Source organism: Artemia sp. Qi Xiang Cuo, chromosome 7, assembly GCF_049724085.1.
Source record: "Artemia sp. Qi Xiang Cuo chromosome 7, ASM4972408v1, whole genome shotgun sequence".
Classification (NCBI taxonomy): domain Eukaryota; kingdom Metazoa; phylum Arthropoda; class Branchiopoda; order Anostraca; family Artemiidae; genus Artemia; species Artemia sp. Qi Xiang Cuo.
In genome coordinates, this window is record NC_142800.1 from 20,762,304 (window position 1) to 20,786,552 (window position 24,249).

Here is a 24,249-nt window from a genome sequence, read left to right on the forward strand (position 1 = left end):
TGTTTGTGTTTGAAATATTAAGCCTTTAAAATTAGCAAAAAAATTTTATACAAAGTACTTTTTTAAAATTAGTAAATCTTTTTATATATTAAATAGCTTCAAATCGAGAAAAAAAAAACTGAAAATGATTTAAAAATAAACTCTCCAGTTAAGAAGAGGAAGGTACCTCCAGTTTTCTCTTGGAGGTTATAAAACAAACTTTAGCTAGGATTATGAATTCAGAAAAGCTTCTTAATATCTTGAAATCCAGCTGATTTTTCCGCTTTGAAGTTATCATATTACGTCGGTGAACGTCACGGTCGGATCTAAGGGGTGGTTCAAGGGGTACATGCCTTCTCCCCAGAAGATTGAGAGCTGTATTAACCATAAAAATGAGGGGGCGAAACATACCAGTGAAGGAGCCAATTTTTGTCGGTGCCCTTCCCAAACAATAAGTCTGTATCCGCCCCTGGTTAACTTGGCCACTTTTAAAATGGTTCTGCCCATAGAGAGAAAATTTTGACACAAAAGCAAACAATTTTTGTAGCAATAAAAAATCTTCAAGCATTAAGAAGCTGTGGTAGTATAAAACAAAACGCAAACACGACGTTTTGCCAAGGTAATATCCAGGATTTTTGTTCGGGGAAGGGAGGGTTATTTTTTCGGGGGGAGGGCTGAAAAAAAACTATTAAAAAACCTTCTGCTATATATACTTCTCAATAGACACAAAATGCAGCTATACATCTTTCATTTGCGCCAATTGAAAACTTGCGAGGGGGGGTGAATATGTTTTCAGACTCTAGGGAGGGGGAAATTTTGTTGTTTTTTCGATTTTTTGGAGCAATTAGAACCCCAAAAAAGGTATTTTTGATGAAGATACGTAACAAGTATTTTTTTAAAATTTAGGGGAGGGTATAAAATAATAAGGGTAGTTTGCCTCCCCTTCCCCTCCAATTGATAACCCTGACATCTTTATGCTTCCAAAGATGAATTATGGATGAGTAAAAAACTAGTAACAAACGAAAAGGCTGGCCAGATTTTTACAACAGTAATGTTTTCCCAAACATCCATTTCATTTCATAGAAAAAGCATTTCCCTTATAGTTCAATTTTTAGCCCAGTACGCATTATCCGGGCCACTTGGCTTACTATAGAGAAGGTAATGACAAAACCCGTTTTTGACATGATATCTACGGCTGTAGATTAGGCAATGATAGCGTGGTTTGTATTGTGTATAAGACATTATACTGTGTTTTTTTGGATTCTAGGGGGAAGGTACCCAGGTTAGGTTAGGTTACGTATTTAATATATGCTCTGCAACACCCCACCCCCCTAATGTGCATATATATAGCCCGAATTTGAATCTAAACTATTATTCCTCCTATTTTATTTCATTTAATTAGCATTAAAAAAAACTGACTTTTTAGAGAGGCCCGGAAAATGCGAAAGTACCTTTATCCCATGCTTTGTTTTACAAGACATCGCATTTCAAACAATTTCATGCTAGAGCACGACCGAGGGGCTAATAACTGACCATCGCAGGTGTCCCTTCCTTCGTGCCTCCGTGCCTCCGTGCCTACAGGTGTCCCTCAAAATGCCCAGTTGTTAACCCCTCGAGCATGACTTCAAAACGGAAAATAAGTGAGTACCTCCTTAAACATTTAGCCACTACAATTAGGAATAAGGATCATGACTCCAGTTTCCTGTTTCACTTTATGAAAAAACTTCAGTTAGGGTTATAAAACAAGAAAAGGAGAAAAATATAACTTATAAAATTCTGTTAGTCATAAAATAGATAGCATTGAGCTTGGGACAAAAGGCGATAAATTACTCAAATGGCTTTATCACAGCACTGACATTTGAATTGGGTTATCCAAAATGGAACTTAACAAGTTACGGTGATTAAGACATATTTGTCCAGTAGAAGGACACACCAAAAGGATAGGTGAACATTTATCTCAACAGCCTAGTTAGTGCTTTTTATGCAGTATTAATAGGTTCGCTCACTTTAAAAATGGGAAGGCGTCATAGCATTAAACGTCAGGAGCCCGAACGTCAGGAGCAGTACAAAATCCGTCATGATATCCACAAAAAAATGCGTCAGAACCTCGAACCGTCATAGCATCGAAAATTTTAAAACTTTAGTTTTTTTAGATTTAGGGGGGTACCTAAGTTAGGTTATGTATTTTATATATGCTATGTTTACCCCCACCCGCGGATGTGCAAATATATGCCTATAGCCATATTTGTTTCTAAGCTATTATATACTAATTGCTATTGTATAAACTTATAATTTTTTTTAGATTTTATGATGGTTCGAGGTTCTGACGGTTCAATGTTATGACGTTTCGTATATATATATATATATATATATATATATATATATATATATATATATATATATATATATATATATATATATATATATATATATATATATATATATATATATATATATATTATTTAAATATTTATGTATTTATGTGTTTATGTTTTCTGAGAATATTTTAAACATCCCATAAAACTAAGCTAATTATAAGCGAATGCAAACAGACAAGGGGGGGGGGGGAGTACCATAGAATGATAAAAAAAATCACCTTCTGTGTACTTTGTCTAATGCTCTTAAAAAGTGTTCTTTTTTTTGTTTTTCTTTGCATTTTAAAGGTCAATTTACGAGCCGGCGAAACATTTTTTAGTTTCCTGGAGGAACATTTTTTGGCCTGAATTTTGAATCGAATTTCGCTTTACAATCTTGCCCGACCAAAGCGAGGACCATCAGAAATCCGAGAAGTGGCTTTTGTTTAGAGTTTGTTTAGATTACTCTTTACTTGTACTCTACATAAAACACACCAAAAAAAAACAAGATGAAAAAGTGTAGGAAATTACACTGCTCCATCACAAATTGTTCAGTACAAATATCTGAATGGAAGTGAGAAGATAGGTTTAAACCCCATCAAAACTTTCAGAGGACAATTCCTCACAAGGTTCTTTCCCCGAAAAGCTCGCTAGTATGAATACACGAAAAGTGAATGTCCCAAATCTCATGAATACCCTTCCCCTTTAACTACAACCCTGTTTAACCCTGCCATATCTAGAACCAAGAACTTACTTAGAACAGATAAAGTAGCATCGGATCTGATAGGCTTCGAAGGTCCTTTTGGGCCAACTTGACACTGATATTCTCCATCATCTGACGAAGTGGCATTTTCTATCTGTAAATGATGTTCCCCAGCAGATACTTCTCCAATCATCGAGTATCGGTTACCATGTCCTGGAATCGTTCGATCGTGTCCTGTAACATTAAGCGAGGGTTTATTTAAACTTTGACTAGTCAATCACCCAGGAGACTGGAACACAATATGGTTTAAAAATGGGTCTGATCAACATATTTCTACAACTGAATCATGCACAAATCAACACAACTAATTCGACTTTTTTTTTTTTAAAATCTTAACATATGAAAAGTACAGAACATTATAGTGTAACCCGTAAAAATGCCAAGACGTTCCACGGTCCGAAAGTCCCCCCCCCCCCTTTTACGTAAAAACATACTCTAAGGTCATATAATCAAAATGCCAAAATAATATCACCATACATATGGCTAATACGTAGGCTAATACTATACTTCTTTTAAAAAAAAGTATACAAAGCCGTGCCCCATGGTTCGGAACATCTCGAGTGATAGGTTACCAAAAGCAACTTTGTCAGGCAAATAGCAAATTTTTGCACTGGCAGATTTAGGGGGCCGGGGCAACCTTCCCCCAAGATTTTTCTGGCGCCCATATTTCTTGTTTTTTTTTTTTTTTTTTTGGTTTTTCACTCTTTTTTAAAATAAACTAGTCAATTTGGTCAATTATTGGCACCCTTGTCACATTGACCCCCTCCCCAAAAAAATACTCTAGATCTACCTTTGAATATTTGAAACCCTTTTAGAGGGAATTGACGATTCATTTGAGGCATTGAAAGACGTTCCAAAAAAACCTTTTCTCGTATTTTAATTAGAAAAATTCAAATTTGGCATATTAATAAGCTTAATATAAATAATCTTAAGATGCAGCTTTCCTTTGAAGGTATAATTGTCTTAGCAAGAAATCACACAAGTAATTTAAATTTTTACGGACGCTTTTTTGATTAAAGTGATGAAAAAACACTATTTTCAGGTTTTCCTTTTTGGAAAATAAAATTATTTTGATTTGTAATAAATCTGTTAAAAGAAAATGCGCCATAGATTTAAAGCTTATTTATATAAGGAATACATAACAAGCATTTTTACCTATTGGAATCAATTTCATTCCACGGATTCAAAATCCTAAAAATTATGTACTGGCCCAGGCCCTTGAATCACCAACATGTTTCTAATGTTTTTCCACACCTTTAACGCAATTTACTAAATCCCCTAAGTGTGCGCCAATTCTCCAGAATAAGTTCCCTTGTACTTGCCTGATTGACCTAATTAAAAACATAATATCTTGATATGTTCCATAGCACTGCAATCTTTGCAGTATCCTTTAAAGCTTCCTAATATCTATTCAGTTTAAGGGAAGAAGAGGTATAATTGAAAGGGAATTGTTCATGTCTAATCATCCTGGCTAGTATTTTCATCTCCATTTTCGAGAAACATTCAAGTCAGAGGAAGATCATCTTTTCAATAGAAAGACACTCTCTTGCTATTCAATTTAGGGAGACCTTAAGGCAAGACTCAACCGCGGAAAATTCAAGTACGAGGAATCGATCAAATCTTTGCATTCGGCCCACCTTCACGAGGGGAGGGGAATTCGATGATTCAGTCAAATGGCGGTGAAAGTTTTTTTGTTCTGCTAACCGCCAAAATCGTCTCAACTAAAAAGATTTTAACGATGTAAATATAATCCGTGAACATAAGTTTAAGTCCTAACATGCGGGTAGTAGAAGAATTGCCCAGGGTGAGGGGTTGAGAATAAGCACTTATACGAGGGGACACCCCCACAGATCCTAAATAACGACTCAAAAAATATGTAAGTTTGGTCTTGGATATAGAGCCGAAATATTCATTTAAGGTGAACAAATTTCAGCGCCCAGGAAGTTCCCTATTGTTTTACCTGTTGTTTATTTTCACATAGTCCTAAATTTTTCTCAATTGCTGGGCCCTTCTCATTCAAATTATCATGCATGATTTTCATTATTGGAACCCCCGAAAAAAATTACTATGTACGCGCCAGGTTGAAAACCAAATAATGTGTTTTGAAGCTCAGATCTATTAGACTTTCCAAAAAAATTTCAATTTTTCCATTATTAATAATTTATTTATTTCAATTTATTAATAATTATTTATTTATAATAATTATTAATTAATAATTTATAATTTATATTTATTAATATTTATTTCAATTTATTAATATATTTAATAATTTATTTATTTCAATTTATTAATAATTTATATTTATTTATAATTTATATTTATTTATAATAATTTATAATAATTATTTATTTATAATAATTATTAATTAATAATTTATAATTATTAATATTTATTTCAATTTATTAATATATTTAATAATTTATTTATTTCAATTTATTCCATTATTAATAATTTGTTTTCCATTGTCATGAAACAGATGTTATGCTCCCGGTGACGACTTCCAAAACTAATATAAATTTGCGACTTTTTTTCCAAATTCAGCTATTAAAAAGAAATTTATTTATGAAGGAAGAGGAGGCCTGACCTTGAAAGAAAAAACTCAGTGAATACTCCATTTAGGTGGAAAAATAAGAAATTATTTGGGACATGTCAAAAATATCGATTTTCGCGGAGGGCACGGGCTCAAAACTCCACCGTGTCTGGTTTAAATTCAAAATACAAACGTGTTATCATTTTAACTCCAAACTACAACTACTCCAAATCTGGATTTTCTAGTTTATATAGTTAATCTTGGCCTGTCAATATTTATAATCTATCCTATCTATCAGGCACGTATGATGGAGGCTTATTCCAGGAGGAGGGGGAATTGTTCAAACAGGAATAAAAAACTTATTAAATTCAAAATAATCATATGCTTAAAAGAAATAATATCATGGGTTCGAGGATCACTCAGTCTATTTTTCTAATTTCTAGAATTAACTCAAAACTGTAAAAATCGAAATGTTATTTTATGTTCCCTGTAGATATTATTTTCGAAACGGTCCCCCAGCAAAGCAATCCTCACATCAAGTAGGATAATTCAATCGAATCTTATATCCGGGCCATCCCCATAGGGGGTTGATTAAATGATGTAACGGTGGTGAAAGTTGATTTTTTACTTACTCTCAGATTTTTCAACTAAAAGGATTTTAATGATGGAAATATTAGATTTCCTGTAGGCATAATCACTGACGTGAAAACAGACTTGAAGAAATTTATTTCTTAGGAGATTCCAAGAAAATAACTGAAGAAGTATTACAAGGGTCGAAAGAAAATGAACGATTCCAGAAACGTTAATGAGACTATTAGCTGATTCTAAGCTTAAACATCGATTTTTTCTTCTTCCTCAAATCTAAGTGGATTTTAAAAGACTTGTGATGCTAGGAACCGTCAATTAGGAATATTCTAATTATGTGCATGTCAGAATCTGAAAATTATTTTATAAAAGCATTATTTAATATTAAATAGTAATGCACTTATAATCGAGTCTATTTTATTACATTGATTTATATCTAATCCACAGGAGTTTCTAACAACTAAAGGGCAATGGAAATATGTTTATCCAGAATTACTTCAACACCTGAACTGTACACATGTCTGCGTCAATTAAATTTTGAAAATTCCTTTTTTGGCATTTTCTTTGAAAAATGTCTTTTTTACGCATGATCAAGGCTGTATCCAGGAGGGGGTTTGACCCCCCTGCCCCCGACATGGTTGTCCGACTCTTTAAAACGTAACAAAAATTAATTTAAACAAATTTTGGACGCGTTAAAAAAATTGTACCCCCCCCCCCGAAAAATCATTTTTTATAAAAAAAAATTGTATGTGCATTGAAATTCACATCAATTATGATTCAATACTTTCTACAAGTTACTTTTTTGTTTATGTTTTTTTTCAGTTTATTTTATCAAATAATTCAGCCTGGAAGAACGATCGCAGGCTGTTAGCAATTCTTGGAAGTTACTCGAATTTAAATTGAAAGTTGCAATTGTTTGATTTTTAATAGAAATATTCAATGCAAAAGTTACTTTCCAATGTATTGTAACTAATTATGTGTTTTAGCAGAATATTTAATCAAGAAGGATTTGACAGTTTCTACAATTCCAGGGACGCCAATTGGCGGGAGGCAAATGCCCCTTTAAATTTTGAAAGCTACCTTTTCTGTATTTGCATTAAAAAATAAATATAAAAAAACAAAATTGTCCCCACATAGATTTTGCAAAAATACTATTTTTATATCTTCATAAAAAATCCTTACCATCCCCCATCTACAATTTAGTGAACTGGCGCCTCCGTACAACTCGTGCTGTTTGGTTTCATCAAGATATCCTTCCAAATTTAAACAACTTAATAGAGAGCAATTAATATAACTTACCCTCCCAAAGTTTCAATTAAATTGCCCTCCCAAGTTTAGACGATGAGAACACAGCGTAAAATAAAATTACTTCATACAAGTTAACGGTTGTATCAAGTCGAACGAGTTGAGGCATATCAACAAGACTGAAATTACCCCCTTCAAGGTGGTTGGGAGGGAAAGGGGTTAACTTCCGATAATTTTTCCCATACAAGCACGAATCAAAGTGTTATCGAATCGCTTTTTAATTGGTATATATACAATGAAAATTATATAAAAGATGGATGGGTCGGATCATGTGAAAACAAACACCTTACAAGACCCTACCCAGAGTACTGAACAAATATGAGTTTGGCAACTCAACAAAATTAATAAAATTAATAACTCAATAAAAAAAAATAATGGCTATGACTGTAAGAAAAAACAAACAGTTTCGGTTATTTAAATTGATTAATAAATTGTGTTGAAGTTATTCCAAATTAACGAATTACAGAAACTATTGAGTAATTTGCTAATTATTTACATTGATATTTATTAATAGTTAATAATAATTATTGATCTTGATAAATAATTTGTTAATGTGCTTCTTTTTTACGCCAATTGGCATATAGAAATTTTGTATATTATTAAATTTTATGAGACTTGAAGAAAGTAGGATTTATTTTGCGAGCTTTAGGTCAATAAGTGGTTCGTATTCTTATATAATTCCCGACGTGGTTCATATTCTTTCCCGACGTGGGGGGATAACGGGGATTTAGAGCAGTATATGCTCAATTGTAAGGAATTGGAGGATTTGAGGGATACACTTCTTGGGATTGGAGTAAGAGGAAAGAGATGGATGGTGGAAATTGTGTAGAGTAATTGATGACTAGATATCAGGAATATCAGGAATATGGGGAAGTTAGTCCATGTTCACACAGACAGGGCTTTTTGAAGAATGGAGGATGGATAATTAAGTTAATTGATAATTAAATGATTGGATAATTAAATAATCGGATAATTGAATATGAGTGAGAAAAGATAAGCGTATTTATAAAGGGGGTGGAATTCTTGTTTCTTTGTTTTTTCTTATAAACCATGGCCCATTTGGCTCTAGTATTCACTCTTATAAATTTGAGGTTTTATTGCAGTCAAAATCCATTTTTTAGAATATAATTTACCCAACAAACAATCTCATACTGGCACTTACATGAAGGGATAAGAGGTGGCCCGTGGATCCAATTTTCCAACTGATATCTCAATTTCACAACTTTCCAAATTGTTTTCAATATAGCTGAGTTCAAATATTTCACTACTTTTTACGTTTCCTTAAAATTGCCCCCTCCCCCATTTTTTTTTACATGCGCCTGGTCTTATCACCGCCTAATTCCAGAAAAGCAAGTTAAAGAGCCTAGGGAGGAAAAGGTTGAAATTAGGGCAAGAAACAACCATAGAAATAAAAACATGCGTTTTATTTCACGTTTCTTTTATATTATATTTACTCCTTTTGTTTTTGTTTTATTATAAACCATCGTCTCAAACTTTGTTGCTCTCTGTTTGCCATGGGTCGACACATAATCATTTTTTCAAGGCATACTGGTTGACTGCACAAAAGTTGTCGCCCCACTGGACGACTTTGTGGGCATGTTCCTTATACACTCCCCCTCCAAATTAAAAACTCAAAACCCTAGCTTCGCCCCTGCGTACCAAAACTAATATCTTCGTGGAGAACACAACGGATTGGCAAGGGCCCGAAGAAAATAATTCGGAAAACCTGTTGAGGAAAATAGTATATTCATCTAGGTACTTGTTAAGAATCCAGTAGTCACGCGATAAGTGAAGTTTCGTTAATACTAATTAAATAAAACAAAATAGGATGGAAATATAATAGTTTATGAACAAATTTGTCTGTATATGTGCTCATTTGAGGGGGGAGAGTAAAGCATAGCATATATTAAATACGTAACCTAACCTAGGTACCTTATATATATGTTATATAAATATGTTTCACCGAGTGAGCAATACCTCACTATACAGCGAACCATTCAGCGGAAACCTGTTTTTCACTAGATTGTAGATACGGTTCTTCGCGTGACTACTGGATTCTAGACAAGTACCTTCATCTTTTTTTCACGCTTGAAAATGAAAAAAAAATCATACTATTTTGCGATTCTCAGAAATTTTAGTAATGCAAATACAGGATTTAGACAGAAAACAGCCGACTTGATGTACAAAATCGCTACTTTAGGAACTTTCTCGGCAACTTGAAAAATACATATACTAGATTTTAGCCAGGGACGTACGCAAGGGGGGCCTCCGGGCTCGGGCCCCCCCGAAATCTCACGATTTTTTTCATTTTCCCATAATTTTCTTATTTTTCTCACAGAATAATGGGTTTTAAGTTTTTGCCCCCCCCCCCCCGAAACAGATTCCTGCGTACGTGCCAGATTTTAGGAGTGACAGTCAACCTGGTGCACACAATTTTTAAAAGTCATCAGCCCCTTGAAATTTATATTCTTAACACCATAATCATTAGCATTTAATTATGAATAAATACGTCCAGTAATGAACTATAAACTCTTTAAGTGATATTTATGTCTGCTTGTGCTTGCTTTTTGTATATGGTTTATTGTCTTTAATAAACAAATAAATGACCTACAAACTTGAAGTGAATTTGGTCGTTAAAGATATTTTCAGATTCCCTGTCATCCTAAATGGTATATTAAATAAATAAATAAAAACAAGTTGTTTCAACTGAAAGTAAGGAGCAACATTAACACTTAAAACTGAAAGAAATTATTAGGAATATGAGGGGTTTCGCCACCTAGTCAATACCTCACTCTTTACGCTAAAGTTTTTTTTTAGTACTTTCAAAAGAGCTATCTATTCTAATTAAACGGCCTTTGTGATTCAGGACTTATTCTCAAAGAATTGGAACAAAATTCGAACTTAGCGATATAAGTTTTGATGTTGCTCCATAGTTTCAGTTGAAAAAACTTGTTTTTTATTTAATTGCTGATCGTTTTTTCAATAATGATGGGAAATCCGGCGCCCCTTCACAGAAATGTCCCTTCCCCCATGAAAACATCCTCCATGGAAAGATCTTCCCACGTAGCGTTTTTTTCGGAGGGGGTTTTACTCAAAGATTTTTTTCAGGGGGGGGGGGGTTACACAAAAAAAGCTCAAAAAACACATACAAAATTTGTTTATATCCATTTTTGACGTTTTTACGATTCAGACAAACATTTCGGGGGAGGGGGGTTCAAACCCCCTACCTCCCCCTCTGAGTACGGCCTTGCTCATCCATACACAGATGATGGCACCCGAAACCAGACTTTCTTACTTGAAACATCAGATTTCTCCCAGAAAAGTACATGGGGGGGGGGGGTGCATGGGGCCCTAGCCTCCCAGAAATTTTTCGAATTTCTGGACGCTTTTTATTCAAACTATCAAAAAAAAATATTTTCATTCATTTCTAAGGACGCATTGCTTAAATTTTCCCCCCCCCCCCCCTGAGAGATAAATATACAGCCCACTTAACGCTACTCAAGCGGCGAAGAAAAGAATAGTGTTATTGTAACATGTGATGGCAATATATAAAGTGGATTGTGCATTCATCCGTTAGGGGTGGGGTCAATTACTTAAATTTCAACTTTTTCGCATGCTGGGCAATGGTCTGCGTAGCGCAGGTACTGATCTCCTTATTTTCTGCCTTCGGCTGGTAGTGCAGTGTGTGTTTGGGGGCAAATCATCCGACGCTTCCCGTGTTTTCTCCCCAGATTTCTCCAGGTACCCATTTAAGGCTGGGTCGACTCTGACTGAGCCTACAGGGTTACAAGGGTCCTTTAGGGAAAATATAAATAAGTATTTATGATATTTTAAGAAGTATTTTTCAGAATTTTTTAGGGTTTCCATACGGTCATATGGTTAAGGCTCCCCTGGTTTTAAGTATTAACATTTATTATTTTTGCCCCCCCCCCCCAAAAAAAATACAACGCACGTGCCTGATTTCTCCTATAATTTTTCATTCTATTTGTCTATATTTTGATTTTATTAGCCGGGCCAAGCATTTATTCCCTACCCTAGTGCATACCCTTTGAAAACAGATTAGCGATATTGATGGCTTTTCGTTTTCGCGATTCGTTGTTTATTACTTATTCAGATTACTTTACAATCGTTATAAAAGCTACTCTTCAAAACCAGATTTAATTAATCTGTTCATCTACTTGACTTTCTCTATGAAAATAACACTCGAAAAATAGTATAGCAGGAAATTGGAACTTTCTTAGAAAAATCTCCCCTCAGAACACGTTCGAAGCTTCTCGAAAATATTGCCCCAATTTCCTCAATCCCTCAAGTGTTTTGAAAGAAATAAACATCATGGAGTTATACTTCTTTTCTTCAGATTATAGTTTAATAATCGTACATGCTATAAACAAAAAACAATCCATAGAAGAACAATATTTACCCTTGAGAATACCGAGAAATTCTAAATTAAAATACTAAACCAACATACTTTTTTTTAATTACGACTTTGAATTTACGAAAATATTATAAAGAATCTGACTCTGTTTTTCAGCTAATATACTGCGATAATTATAATAATAACATTTCAGAAGTTATTTAGGACATGTAAACATTACACTATTTTTTTTATTTTTTTACTGCTAAATTCATGTAAACGTATACTGTATTTAAAAAAAAAAAAAAAAAAGATCTTGCAATCTCACGAAAAAATTTGAAAACTTTGGTGCGTCAATATACTGTGGTATTAAATAAATTCCATAAACACTCATTTTAGGTTTTGGCTTCGTGAAGCATTTATTATAATATAGTGTAACCTTATACTATATATAATTATATTATATTATGCAATTATATTATAACACGATTATAATCTCATATCTAAGGATCTTCACAAAAAATTCAACAATAAGCATGGGCACTGTTTCTGTTTTCTGTTCTGTTTTTAAAGTACCTGTTTCTGTTCTGTTCTTACAAAAAAACAGAATCAGATGACGTGTTTTTTATTTACCTATTCTGTTCTGTTTCTGTTTTTATAATAACTATTTTGTTCTGTTTCTGTTTTTTTTTTAACTGTTTTCCTTCTGTTCTTGATTTTACTTTATTGATACGAAAATGAGATATTAAGAAATTTCGAACTTACAAAATAGTGTTTTAAATCGTAATTTGAAATTTTGAAGAAGCGTGGCTATGCCCCATACAGTTTTTGGAATTGGAGCGTCAATATCACAGTTTATAGAATTATCTAGCGTTAATATCACAGTTTATAGAATAGATAATTCTATAAACTATGGTTAATATAAAGTAGAAGTAAGTAAAATAATGGCACTCAGTATGTCTAACATATCAAATGTGCTCCTAGATTGTTTAAGCTAGGCAAAATTAGGGCTTAGGAGTCAGATGAGAGTAGGTAGGTGTATAAATGGGAGAACGGTAAAGGTGCAGTTTTGTTCCACTAAAACAACTTATTTTTTAGTGTATATTATTCAGTCAATTGAGCAGAAAAGTTGCTGCTCAATTGACTAGGTAGTTGAAGCAGGATTCAAACAAATCACTTATTACTGTATATTCTGGTTCTATTGGTAGGGCCTCTGTATCCTACATTACATGGGAAGTAATCTGTACCTTTAACCGGGAAAACTTTAGTTCAACAGTTTTTATGGAATTTATGCTGCTAGATAACAGTGACTTGCAAAGATTACCATGCTAGCCTATACATGATAAAATCCAATTATTAATTGCAAATTTTCTTAAATGTTTAGTCAGAGAGGAATGTAAATGTATTGAAGTCTTGTCCAGTAGAAATATATGTTTTTGCTGACACTTTTTATTGTATCAATATAATAACATATACGTTTTCAAGATGCCAAATATACTTTTTCTACCATCTCTAAATATAATCAATGGAAACCCTTTCAGGGAAAAGCCTAGAGTTGAAACAATGGGCTGACTAGCTGATTCTGGACTAGTTGGCCAAAGTCTTATAAAATGCTGATACACTTTTCTCATTCTGTAGAATAACAAACCTTCCGGTGAACAAGATAATTTTTGCAATACAGCACAATAAGTTAAAGAAAAAATGCCACTAAGCAGTATATTATTTCTTGTATCTGTCTCTTAAATACCTATTATAGACAAGTAAATTCCCGTAAAAATTAATATATGATATGATATGATTTATTGACACTAAAAGCCCTACAGGCCATGGTTAATACACAATACACTTCAAAAATAATAAACGAAAATAACCTTATAATACTGTATATTATAATACTGTGCTGCAAATTGTCTAAGTTTTTAGGGAAAATTGTCTAAGTTGTTAGGAGCTGTCATTTTGCTTTTATTTGCCGACAGGTTTTCTTGGCTCATTGCGCAGACGAAACCGCTCAGGGGGAGATTGGTCCCTTTCCCCCTAATTACGCCACTGAGGTGGAAGAGGTCAGATATATGGCTGGAGGTGCAATTTTCAAAATGGTAGGCTACTGGAAGGTGCTTCTAATTTTGTGAAAAATCCTAAAATCAACCTTTGTTTTAAGACAAGCATAATGTCATTTTCTGATGACGACTTGGATATTCCAAGACATCTCTCTGGGTACCCTACGGGAAAAAGGAAGCAAAGAAAATATTGGGTGCAACTTCTGAAGAGCGTATCTAAAGGCTAAGGGAGTCTCTGCCATGACATTTATATACTATCTGAAAAGGAAGCACACAATTGATATACACAAAGATACGCGGCTGGTGCAGATAATAACAAACCCAAACCAACTAAAAAATATATCAAGTCGGGCTGCTTCCCTTGAGAGAGCTCCAGATAGTAAAGTAAGTGACACATAGGGCAATGGATTAGTGAAATCTGGAATAAGAAGAACAGAGATAAGACCTTTTTATTTCCGATCGATCGAAACAAGCTGGTCTGTGGATGTTCTGCTGCAAAACCCTGTTTAAGGACAAATTGTCACATTCTACGTTTGATAAGCCAGATATGAAACAGCTTATTTAAAAAAAAAAACAGGGGGCTTGAAAGCACCATTTTGGGGAACCGTCCATCGTCACATAAGTTTTGCTGCCAGAAAAAAAAGAAGTTCAGAAGGCTTCTCTAAGATCTGCCACTCAGAATAGCTTGACTTTTCACTTATAGTCTGCAAAAGGATCTGGCTTTATAGGCATCACTGCCTATTACCCCAGGAAGATGAAACATGAGCACAGGTTGCATCAATATCTTTCACACTTCAAGAGGTATAAGCATTCTCATACAACTACTAACACCCTTTCAGCAATCCAAGTTGCAATCAGGAAGTTTTTAATGACAGATGAGATGTTCTGCACTGTGACTAATTCTGGGAACAATGTCACCAAAGCCTGTAGAATATGAGCCCTTTCCTGAACTTCAGGTTTTTAGCATTGTCTTCATTCATCTGTTGCACGCGTTCTTGGATTTTTGTCCACTCGAAGCTTAGCCAATGACATCCCTGAAGAAGATTGCTTGGAATCCTTTGATAAAGTCGAAGATGTCGATCCAACGGTTGAAAATGATTCAGACGGTTTTTCTGTTCCTTGTTGAAAAAACTCCGGAAATGAAGATACGCTTGCTGAAAAATCTGAATAAACTGATGCAGTGTCTAAAGAAGAGGGCGGTGAAAGTAATGGAGAAAAAAGAGTAGGGAACTTGGAGTCTGTCAAAAGTTGAGGTTGCAACAGGGGCTATCCGATCCAAAAACTTGTTGAACTTGATCAAGATTTGATAGTCGTGGTTGTCACTGCCTCATCTTCTTTGTGAATGAACCGCGAAAACGTGCCTAACTAATCATAAGCATTTCCATTCATATTTACAAAATGAGAGTTCGAAGTAGTAACACTTTCTATAATGAAGCAAGTGTATGTGTTGGAGAAAGTATTTTTCTGCCGCAAAGCGAAAGAAATTTTCGAAATAAGTTATCAAAAAGTGCAATTTTTTTTATATTGCATCCCTTTGAAAACCTATTAAGAGAAGAGAACGCTTAAAGAAAGTATTGTGTAGCAAAGGGTCTAAGTTTCTTTGAAATTCAGAATTTGAGAAATTTCATTTTACATATTTACTTAAGAATGAATTCGGTGGAGGGCCTAAAACATTATTTTCTAGCGCAAAGCGCTGTAAAAATATACAAAGTACCCTTAAACAGTGAATTTTACTTTTGATTTGTCTCTCAAACAAATTGGCTAGGAAATAATTAATATTAAAAAGTTATTTTAAGCCGCAAGCCAACGAAACTTTTTGACTTGGCGGTTAGAAGTTTGATCTTCCTGTGTAGTTTTCTTCCTTCATACAATATTTCCGGTGGCTTCCAAACATCAGGATGGGGGAAGAGGAAAGCAAGGTCTGTAGGGGAGACTGTCCCCCGCCAAAGCAACTATGGGCTCTGCTTAAACACTAATGACTTTGAGCTGACTGCGTAATTTGACGCCGGAAATTATTTTATTTTCAAAACGTCTCAAATAACTAGTATAAACATAAAAGTGCATTTTTGGAAAAAAAGGAACGGGAAAATGAAAGAAAATAAACATAAAAAAGGATGGCGATGTTGTATGCATAGACAGTTTTTCGCCCCTTTATTGAAAAACTGTTCTTTTTGGCGGAAAAATGCTGCAATAGCACTGATAATAAACCAGTACTTATCATTTAAAATTTTTTTTTCTTTAAGCTTTAGGTGTTCGAAAAACAGCTGTTTAAACAGGTGTTTTTTTAACAAAAACAGCTGTTTTCTGTTTTTACCAAAAAACAGAAACAGAAACAGGTCTTCTGTTTTTTTTTTTGTTGACCTGTTCTGTTTCATTCAAGCTCTGTTTATTTTTTTCCTGTTTCTTTAGAAAAACAGAACAGTGCCCATGCTTAGTCAACAAGTCTGTATAAACATTTAAAATCTAAGAGTTTGGCAAAACAAGCCCTATATTTAAAGCCATGACTACAAGGGTCCTTTTAGGAGGGCCCGTTTACGGGCCCTCCAAGAAAGTTGGAGAAAGACTGCAAAAATACAAACCTTTTTAAAATATAAAGCCCATCTTTTTAAATACCAGCCTTCGAATAAAGTTCTCTGGGGCCACTGAAGATAAAAAGATGTTTTTATGCTAGGAAGTACACAAGTTCTGTCCCTTTCGACCCCCGCAACCCAAAAAAAATCGAATTTTTAAATAGTATTCCTTAATTTCTCGGGTTTTCTATGCGAATCGCGTACCACTCACCCAAAAAAATTCCTCCATACACGCCTTGTTCCATGCTTTCCAGGGGCAATGAAGAGCAATAATTATTCAGAAGAGACCCTGACTCCAAAAATTGTCAAAAATCATTATATCCAAGATTCTATCCAGCCTTCGCTTTCTATTAATCTCGTTACCACCTCGCAATTCCCCTTATCGGTAGGACAAGTCTCCTTAAAAGCAGTCCGCCAAGAGTTAATGTGATGTCAACCAGAATGCAACATCGCGTAAAGCAATTCTCTCTAAGAATAGACCCCATCCTCAGGTCCTGAACTCAGTGACCCCCTAGTGTCTTATAAGAACGCAGCTGGAGATACTCACTAGAAAAATGACACTTCTTCCAGCTGTTTCTGAATTTTGTTGCTAAATAAAGTCTATTTCACACAAAGTCATCCTTGTTGTCACCGCAGAACTTGTGTTATTATTTTTTTCTTATGGCTATTCGTGGAAAGGGACTTAAGCCAGGAAAACTATTAAATCTCAATCGAATAAAATAAATAAAGGTAGTGTCTCGAAAACTATTTCAGGACACCAATTGGTATAGGGGTGAGAATGGGGGAAAACTTGCCCTCCCCAATATATATATATATATATATATATATATATATATATATATATATATATATATATATATATATATATATATATATATATATATATATATATATATATATATATATATATATATATATATATATATATATATATATATATATATATATATATATATATATATATATATATATATATATATATATATATATATATATATATATATATATTGTATTTGAAAATTATCAAATACATTTTTTTATTATTACTGCCCCCCCCCATACACATTTCTGCGAATGTGCCATATCGGATTTTGCTCGTTTTATGTTCACAGTAAAAGTATTAACCTACACCTAACTTTGAGTCTCAAACACATAAAAATGTCTTTAAAAATTTAAGTATAACGAAACCTTAAAACTGTTACCTCTTGAATTCTCAATCAAGTCCCTTTTTCCGGTTTCCTGGATTTACCGGAAAGATACTGATAATCCAAAGAAGTAAAAAGCCGTTCTCATGGACTTGTTCTTCCAGCATATTCTCCAGTTTTGGTTGAGAAAGTATTGAACCGCAGAGATCAGAGGTAGATGCTACGCAATTCCACGTATTGCCAACACAATATACAACTTTACTTTCCGCTTTTAAAATATTCTCAGACACCGATACTACGTTTTTGCTGTTTTAATTTGGCGAAAAATTTCAACAATAAAACTATTTTCAAATAGGTCTAAGATGAATTAAAAAGTTATATGTTGCACGACATAAATTTTTCCGGAGGACGAAAAACCGAAAATTCATATCGGATTTTTTTGTCTATTACTATGGTTGGCATTATTTTATTCTATGAGATTTTTTTTTTTTTTTTTGCATTCGAGAGGCGAACAAAATTATTTTTATGTTACAGGGTCTAAATTAAAACCACTTCAACACCAGAGATGAGGATAAAACAAATTTTGGAAAAATAAGCTTTTATAACTTGAGAATCCAAAAAGGTAGCTGAAATGGCCGAAAACAAAAACAACCAATCGACAGAAGGTGTTGAGTTTAAAGGACGGACTATAAATCTTAATTATAGAAAAAATGTCACTTAATACACAGGTCACATTCAGGGGGGAAAGGGGGGTTTGAACCTCCCAAAATGTTTGTCCTACTCGTAAAAAAGTAACAAAATGCATATAAAAAAAATTTAATGCATTTTTTAATTTTTTTGCTGCCCTCCCCCCCCCCCCGAAAAAAACCTCCCCGACAAAAATCCTGGATAGGGCCTTGCGTAATACCTTCTGAATTATCACAATAAAAGGACCCAAAACCCTTTCATAGTTTCAAAAAAGATAATTTGTTGTATAAAGCACCTTTCCCACTACGTAGGTAATTTGCTATGATATATGGTTAAGGTTACATTACGTTAATTATAATAATACACACATAAAAGCATCATAATCATCGTCTAAAATTATCACAATCATCATAAGCAAACTATCCAAAAACTAAAAATACGGAATAAAACATGGAGATTTAAGCCCTAATCAAGCGTGAAAGGCATTTTATTATCCTGTTTAGTAATTTATTAGCTTATAGGAAAAGTTTACTAGCTTTTTTTTAAAAAAATATTAACTGCTCATTCAGGAGTTCCATTTTGCAGCTACTATGTTGACTTAAAAGTGACAAAAGCTTGCACAATATACTATGTATAGCTAGACAACACTTGGCACTGCCTATTTTATGGATAAAATTTTCCCCATAAGATTACAGAAGCCCCCTTTCACACATATTTTTACTTCGACGTTAATTTCTAGTCATCATCCCTTTCAACCAATCAGGGCTTCTCATAGAGCAGATGAAAAATTATAATTGGTAGATATTGATTACACCAAGGTATTGTTGTCTTGCTGGCATCCGTGTGAATTGGACTTAACACCATGTTAAATCTCAAGTTATGCTAGTGTAAAAGGTTCTACGACTTGGTGAGAATGCACCATAACAGCTCCCTTGAAAGATATTATAACTACCAACGCAGGTGACTTCAGGGTCCATCTACTTCCTACCAGTCAGAAATGGTATATGTAATACATTTTGGTTTTTCATGACCTAGCCGAGTGGATTAGTGCGCTGGATTTAGGATTCTTTGACCGAGAGGGCGAGGGTTCGAATCCTAGTGTATCCAATTATTTGGTTTGGACGAGGGTCAGTGGTGTGACTATGTAAGCTCAGCCAGAGTCTACCCAGCTCTAAATAGGTACCTGGAGAAATCTGGGGAAGGTAAACAGGAAGGGTGTGCGAAAGCAGAGGATGGTTAGCCCCCCAACACCCATTGCACTTCCTGGCTGGAGGGCCAAGAAACCGGATCAGCACCGCCGGTAGGGACTGTAAAGTCCAATGCCGTATTCTTTACCTTTTTTTTTTACATACCTTGAATAGTTTGTAGCAATACTTTGGAAGGAGTCTTCAGACTTACAAGTCTCTTTACACAGGAATAAACCATCATTGTCAGCCCTAAAATATCGATGACATCAAAACTAAAATATTTTTAGCCCCTTGGACCAATCTTGGGTCTATTCATTCCCGAAAACCGTAATTTTATAGTTTGATTGTTTTAAATGTATGAGATTTTTGGGGCAGTACCGCATTTTCGTCGGTGTTGCAACGTCTAACCATGAAAAAAATATAAGCAAAATTAAGCTAGTTGAATTTGACAAAAGTTCAAACATTAATGATCTGTTGATTCCCAAAGACAACCACATCAAAGAATATGGGTAGAAGAGTGGAAACCGGCGCTAGTATCGGCAAAAACAGGACCAACGCCATCTAGGATTTGGCGACATATGACATTTGTTCAAGCTCTGTAATCGTTTTCCCGTCAAGAACTGAGATCAGACACGTATTACTAGACTAATTTTACCAACTATACTAACTAAACTAATTACCATTACTATTACAGTGAAAAAATGCCAAGCGTCGCCAAAAGCTAGATGGCGGTGAGAGTTTTCTCTTTGAACTACACTTTCAGAGGGAAGCTACGTCTTCTTAAAAAACTGCCATATGTTTTTAACTTGTTTTGCTTATTCTTTACCTTTATTAAATTTGACCCCCGCTACTACCAAACACCAATGAATGAACGATGTGTGACAAGGGCGTCAATAATTGACCAAATTGATAAAGTTTATTTAAATAAAGGGTAAAAAAAGACATTAAAAACGAAAATAAGACTTCTTGATAAATTCGTGTTGCCTGTAAGGAAGAGGAACCACGTCGGAGTAATCAGACTCGTAATGAGTATAATAGTGTATTGGAGGATCGAAAGTGATTGGGGATAAAGAGCCCCCACCCAAGCCCCGTTTACCCCAAAGAAATCCGATAAAAATTTGAAGATAAGTATGTTGTCAAAATTGGCCAAAGGTCAAATAAATTCACCTCCAGGGTTGACATGATCCCCCAACAGCCCCAGGGGCAAGGGCTGTAAGTTTTAGAAGTTCTTCATCGGTTGGGGTTGTTTGTTTTGCTTATGCTTTACCTTTATTAAATTTGACCCCCACTAGGCCTACTACCAGAAACTGTATAACTGAATACAGAAGTCTATTTTCGTTAAAAATTGAATTCCCGATTTTCAACACTCAGATTGCATTTCTACTAACTTTCGTGCTTAATGAAGGGGAAAAAATAAGAACTTACCAAGGGCAAATCCATTTTTTACCCACTGAACTCGGCCTTGTTGATTTGCAATTTTACATCTTAGTACTGCCCTTTCTCCTTCTTTGACACTGGTATTTTGGGGCCGCTCTTGAAAGTACTGCTGCTGACATAAAACTAAATAATGAAAGATATATATTAAAACCCAAATTTTTACTTTTGAGTCAATTACTTTCCAATAGGACAGTAAATCTGACAGCTTGAGGAATATACGCAGACTAGCAAAGACTAAAGTGGAAGAGGGTGGGAGGTAGCTACCCCTTCGCCCTGAGGAAACAAGAAAACTTAGAAAAACGAAGAAAAGAAACGAGTTCATCATTACTAGTGACAAAAGCAAGGAAATGCAAATATTTCATTCGAGACCTCAGTTCAACTGTCTTTAGTGCAGAATTCAGAACAAAAAAAATACAAATAAAAGTTCAGAAAAAACAATAAAAAGACAAAATATTAAATAGGCCCTATCTGAAACACAGGTAAAAAGGAACTTCCAGTTTCCCACCTCTAAGAAGAACTTCCTCCCTCGAAACGCTTCATGCAAGAAGCATTCTAGGGGGGGAGGGGTCCTTCTTGTTCGAGTCACATTAAAGGGTAATCTACTGCTAATCTAAAGGGTAAATATAAGCTACTGGGATCATACCCAATAGTAGAGAAACTATCTTTAAGCGAAAAACTTGAAATCAACATGAGGATTTTTCTGGCAAAACACAATTTGTCACTTTCAGTCTCAGCATCCCCCCCTGCCGAATTTTAAGACCAAAAAAGCACAAGTATACAATTTTTTCAAGGGGATTCATCATCAGACCTAAAGAAATAGTGCTAAATAAAAGCAAAATTATTTTGAATAAGTTGTCAAAATTTCAGGAAAATCCTTTGATAATTTCTAAAAATTAAAAAGTGGTTCAGTATTATAGCGATCAAATTATTTTTCTCACTAGGCCTAAATATGGCATACACAAAAAGTTAGTGCCCCTCCTTCACCCACGAATTAAATCCTTAAAAAGTTGAAAGTTGTCTTCCTGATTTGATATCTCCTATTTATAAAAAAAAATAAAAAATAAAAAAAATTATTTTTGCGTAATTGTAGAAACACCGGCCTCTAATATCGTTCAATACTCATAGAAATTGTCTTTAACAGTATAAAAAAGGTACTTGTGCATTATAAACTAAACCAGCGCTATACACGAAAGAAGTCAAGTTTGGTTAATGCTAATGAAATAAAATAAAATAGGATGAATATATAATAGTTTAGAAACAAATTTACCTAACCTGACCTAGGTACCTCCCCCCCCCCTAAACCCCAGAAAACAATTGTTTAAATATTGTAAACTCAATGAGCAAACCACACTTTGTCATCAATTTATCTAGCAAATAACCGTTTGTCTGGTTTTCTTGTACAGTCTATAGCGCTGGTTTAGATATAATGCACCAGTACCAAAAAAAAAAAAAAAAAAAAAAAAAACGAAAAAAGATCATACTAAACAAGTTGCATAGTAGCAGACGCGCAACTATTTGGAAAGAAAATAAAAGCCTTTTTAAGTGTCAAAAACAAAAACGGTTTCTCATCATTATTTTGTGGCAGCCATTCGCTTCTATTTGAATTCCTCTGACAAATTAAAACATCAAACACAGACAACCAGGTTAGTTTTACGATTCCAAAATACCAAACTATTTACAGAAAGGAGGGAAACACTTGACTCTCCATGTTGCATTAAAAAAATAAATAAACCTCTTGAAAAATCCAGATACACAGGAAAAAATATTTGGAAACGCCCGTATAGATAGTTTATGAGTTCTGGGCAACAAAAGTTGAGGGGAAACGCGAAAACTTTGAGACAAGAAATTAGATTAACAAGACAAGCTTTGGTGTGGAATAAAGTACTGAAGAAAAACGTAAAGAATTATAAGCATAAAGTTTGTTAGATAATTGAGTTAGGGGACTTCTTTTCATTTTCTTGTTATAGTCATGTCCTGGGAAAAGAAGGGAAAATTGGTTGTGTGTCTTATTTTGCATGCTAATTTATATGTTTATTAAAACCCGCCATTAAAAAAAAAAAAAAAAAAAAAAAAAAAAAAAAAAAAAGAACCGAGCACTGACGGAAGAAAAACAAAAGCAAACAGAGCAAAAACAAATAAAACTAAGAACATCAAATATATTAATAATTATATATATATATATATATATATATATATATATATATATATATATATATATATATATATATATATATATATATATATATATATATATATATATATATTCCACGTGGAAACAGACTGAACTGGAATGTTTAGATTCCATTGCATTTCCTGTCATAAGGACCATTACACCCTGTAATTTGATTAACACCAATTGCCTGGCATAGCGACAAAAATGTTCCCACTCCAATACCCAAACCACAGCTTTTAATTATGATAGTAGCCAAATTTACGCCTGATTTTACGATAAAATCGCCGGAATTACATGGATTTCAAATGAGCAAGTGGCTATCCATTCACAACAACAAAAAATTATCACTAAAACAATCAGTCAGCCCATTTGCTTGCCTTGGAAAAAGGCATATAATCAAAAAACAATGAAGGAAACTAGCAGGAAGAAATTAAGCCAAAAATGCAACATCTACAAAATATTTTATAAATATATAAATTAAATAAACAATAAGATGTAAAAAATAGTAAACTTTGATCTTGCATCAGTTATGTCACTGTAAGTTAATCACATCAGTTATGCAACTGAAAGTTATATTGGTATTTGTCGGTTATTGGAAACACATCCAAAAAGTGAAGTTAGGCTAATCCTAATGAAAAATAACAAAACATGATGATAAAATAATACTTTAGAAACAAAATTATGGAAATCTTACGTAAGCCAATCTAACGTAATCTAACCCCCATTCCAGGGGCGTCGTTGGGGGGAGGGGCAGTTGCCCCCCAATAATGTGGAAAAAAATGATTATACATCCCATGCCCCTTGACTATCCCGATATAGACTCCTCTTGCTCCCCCAATAAAAATGCTGGAGATTCGCCCCACCCGACCCCTAACGAGTAACTATATAGACCAAACTATACAAGTACAGTGCATTCTGACTAAGTCCAATGAATTGTATGAATTGCAATGAATTGCATCACTTGTTTTTGTAGCTATGAAACGGTTTTCTGAGATGTAACCTAAGCGTAATTCTTAAATGTGTTTCCAATAACCGAAAAGTACCGTTATTTTCACCCCAAAAAAAAATTACACAACAAATGCAAGGCATTTATCTCCAAAAAAGCTCTATGCAGGAGTCACAA

At 34.2% G+C, this 24,249-nt stretch overlaps 1 protein-coding gene across 1 annotated transcript in view; it reads right to left on the reverse strand.

Moving 5' to 3' along the window:
• LOC148950044 (nephrin-like) overlaps window positions 1-24,249 on the reverse strand; it is a 295,913-nt gene that overhangs the window by 192,217 nt on the left and 79,447 nt on the right. Inside the window, exons 2-3 of the mRNA XM_089092085.1 lie at window positions 20,942-21,076; window positions 3,088-3,270 (exon numbers count right to left, since the gene is read on the reverse strand). Coding sequence (XP_088948211.1) covers window positions 3,088-3,270; window positions 20,942-21,076 — 318 coding nt within the window. The remainder of the gene's footprint in view (window positions 1-3,087; window positions 3,271-20,941; window positions 21,077-24,249) is intronic.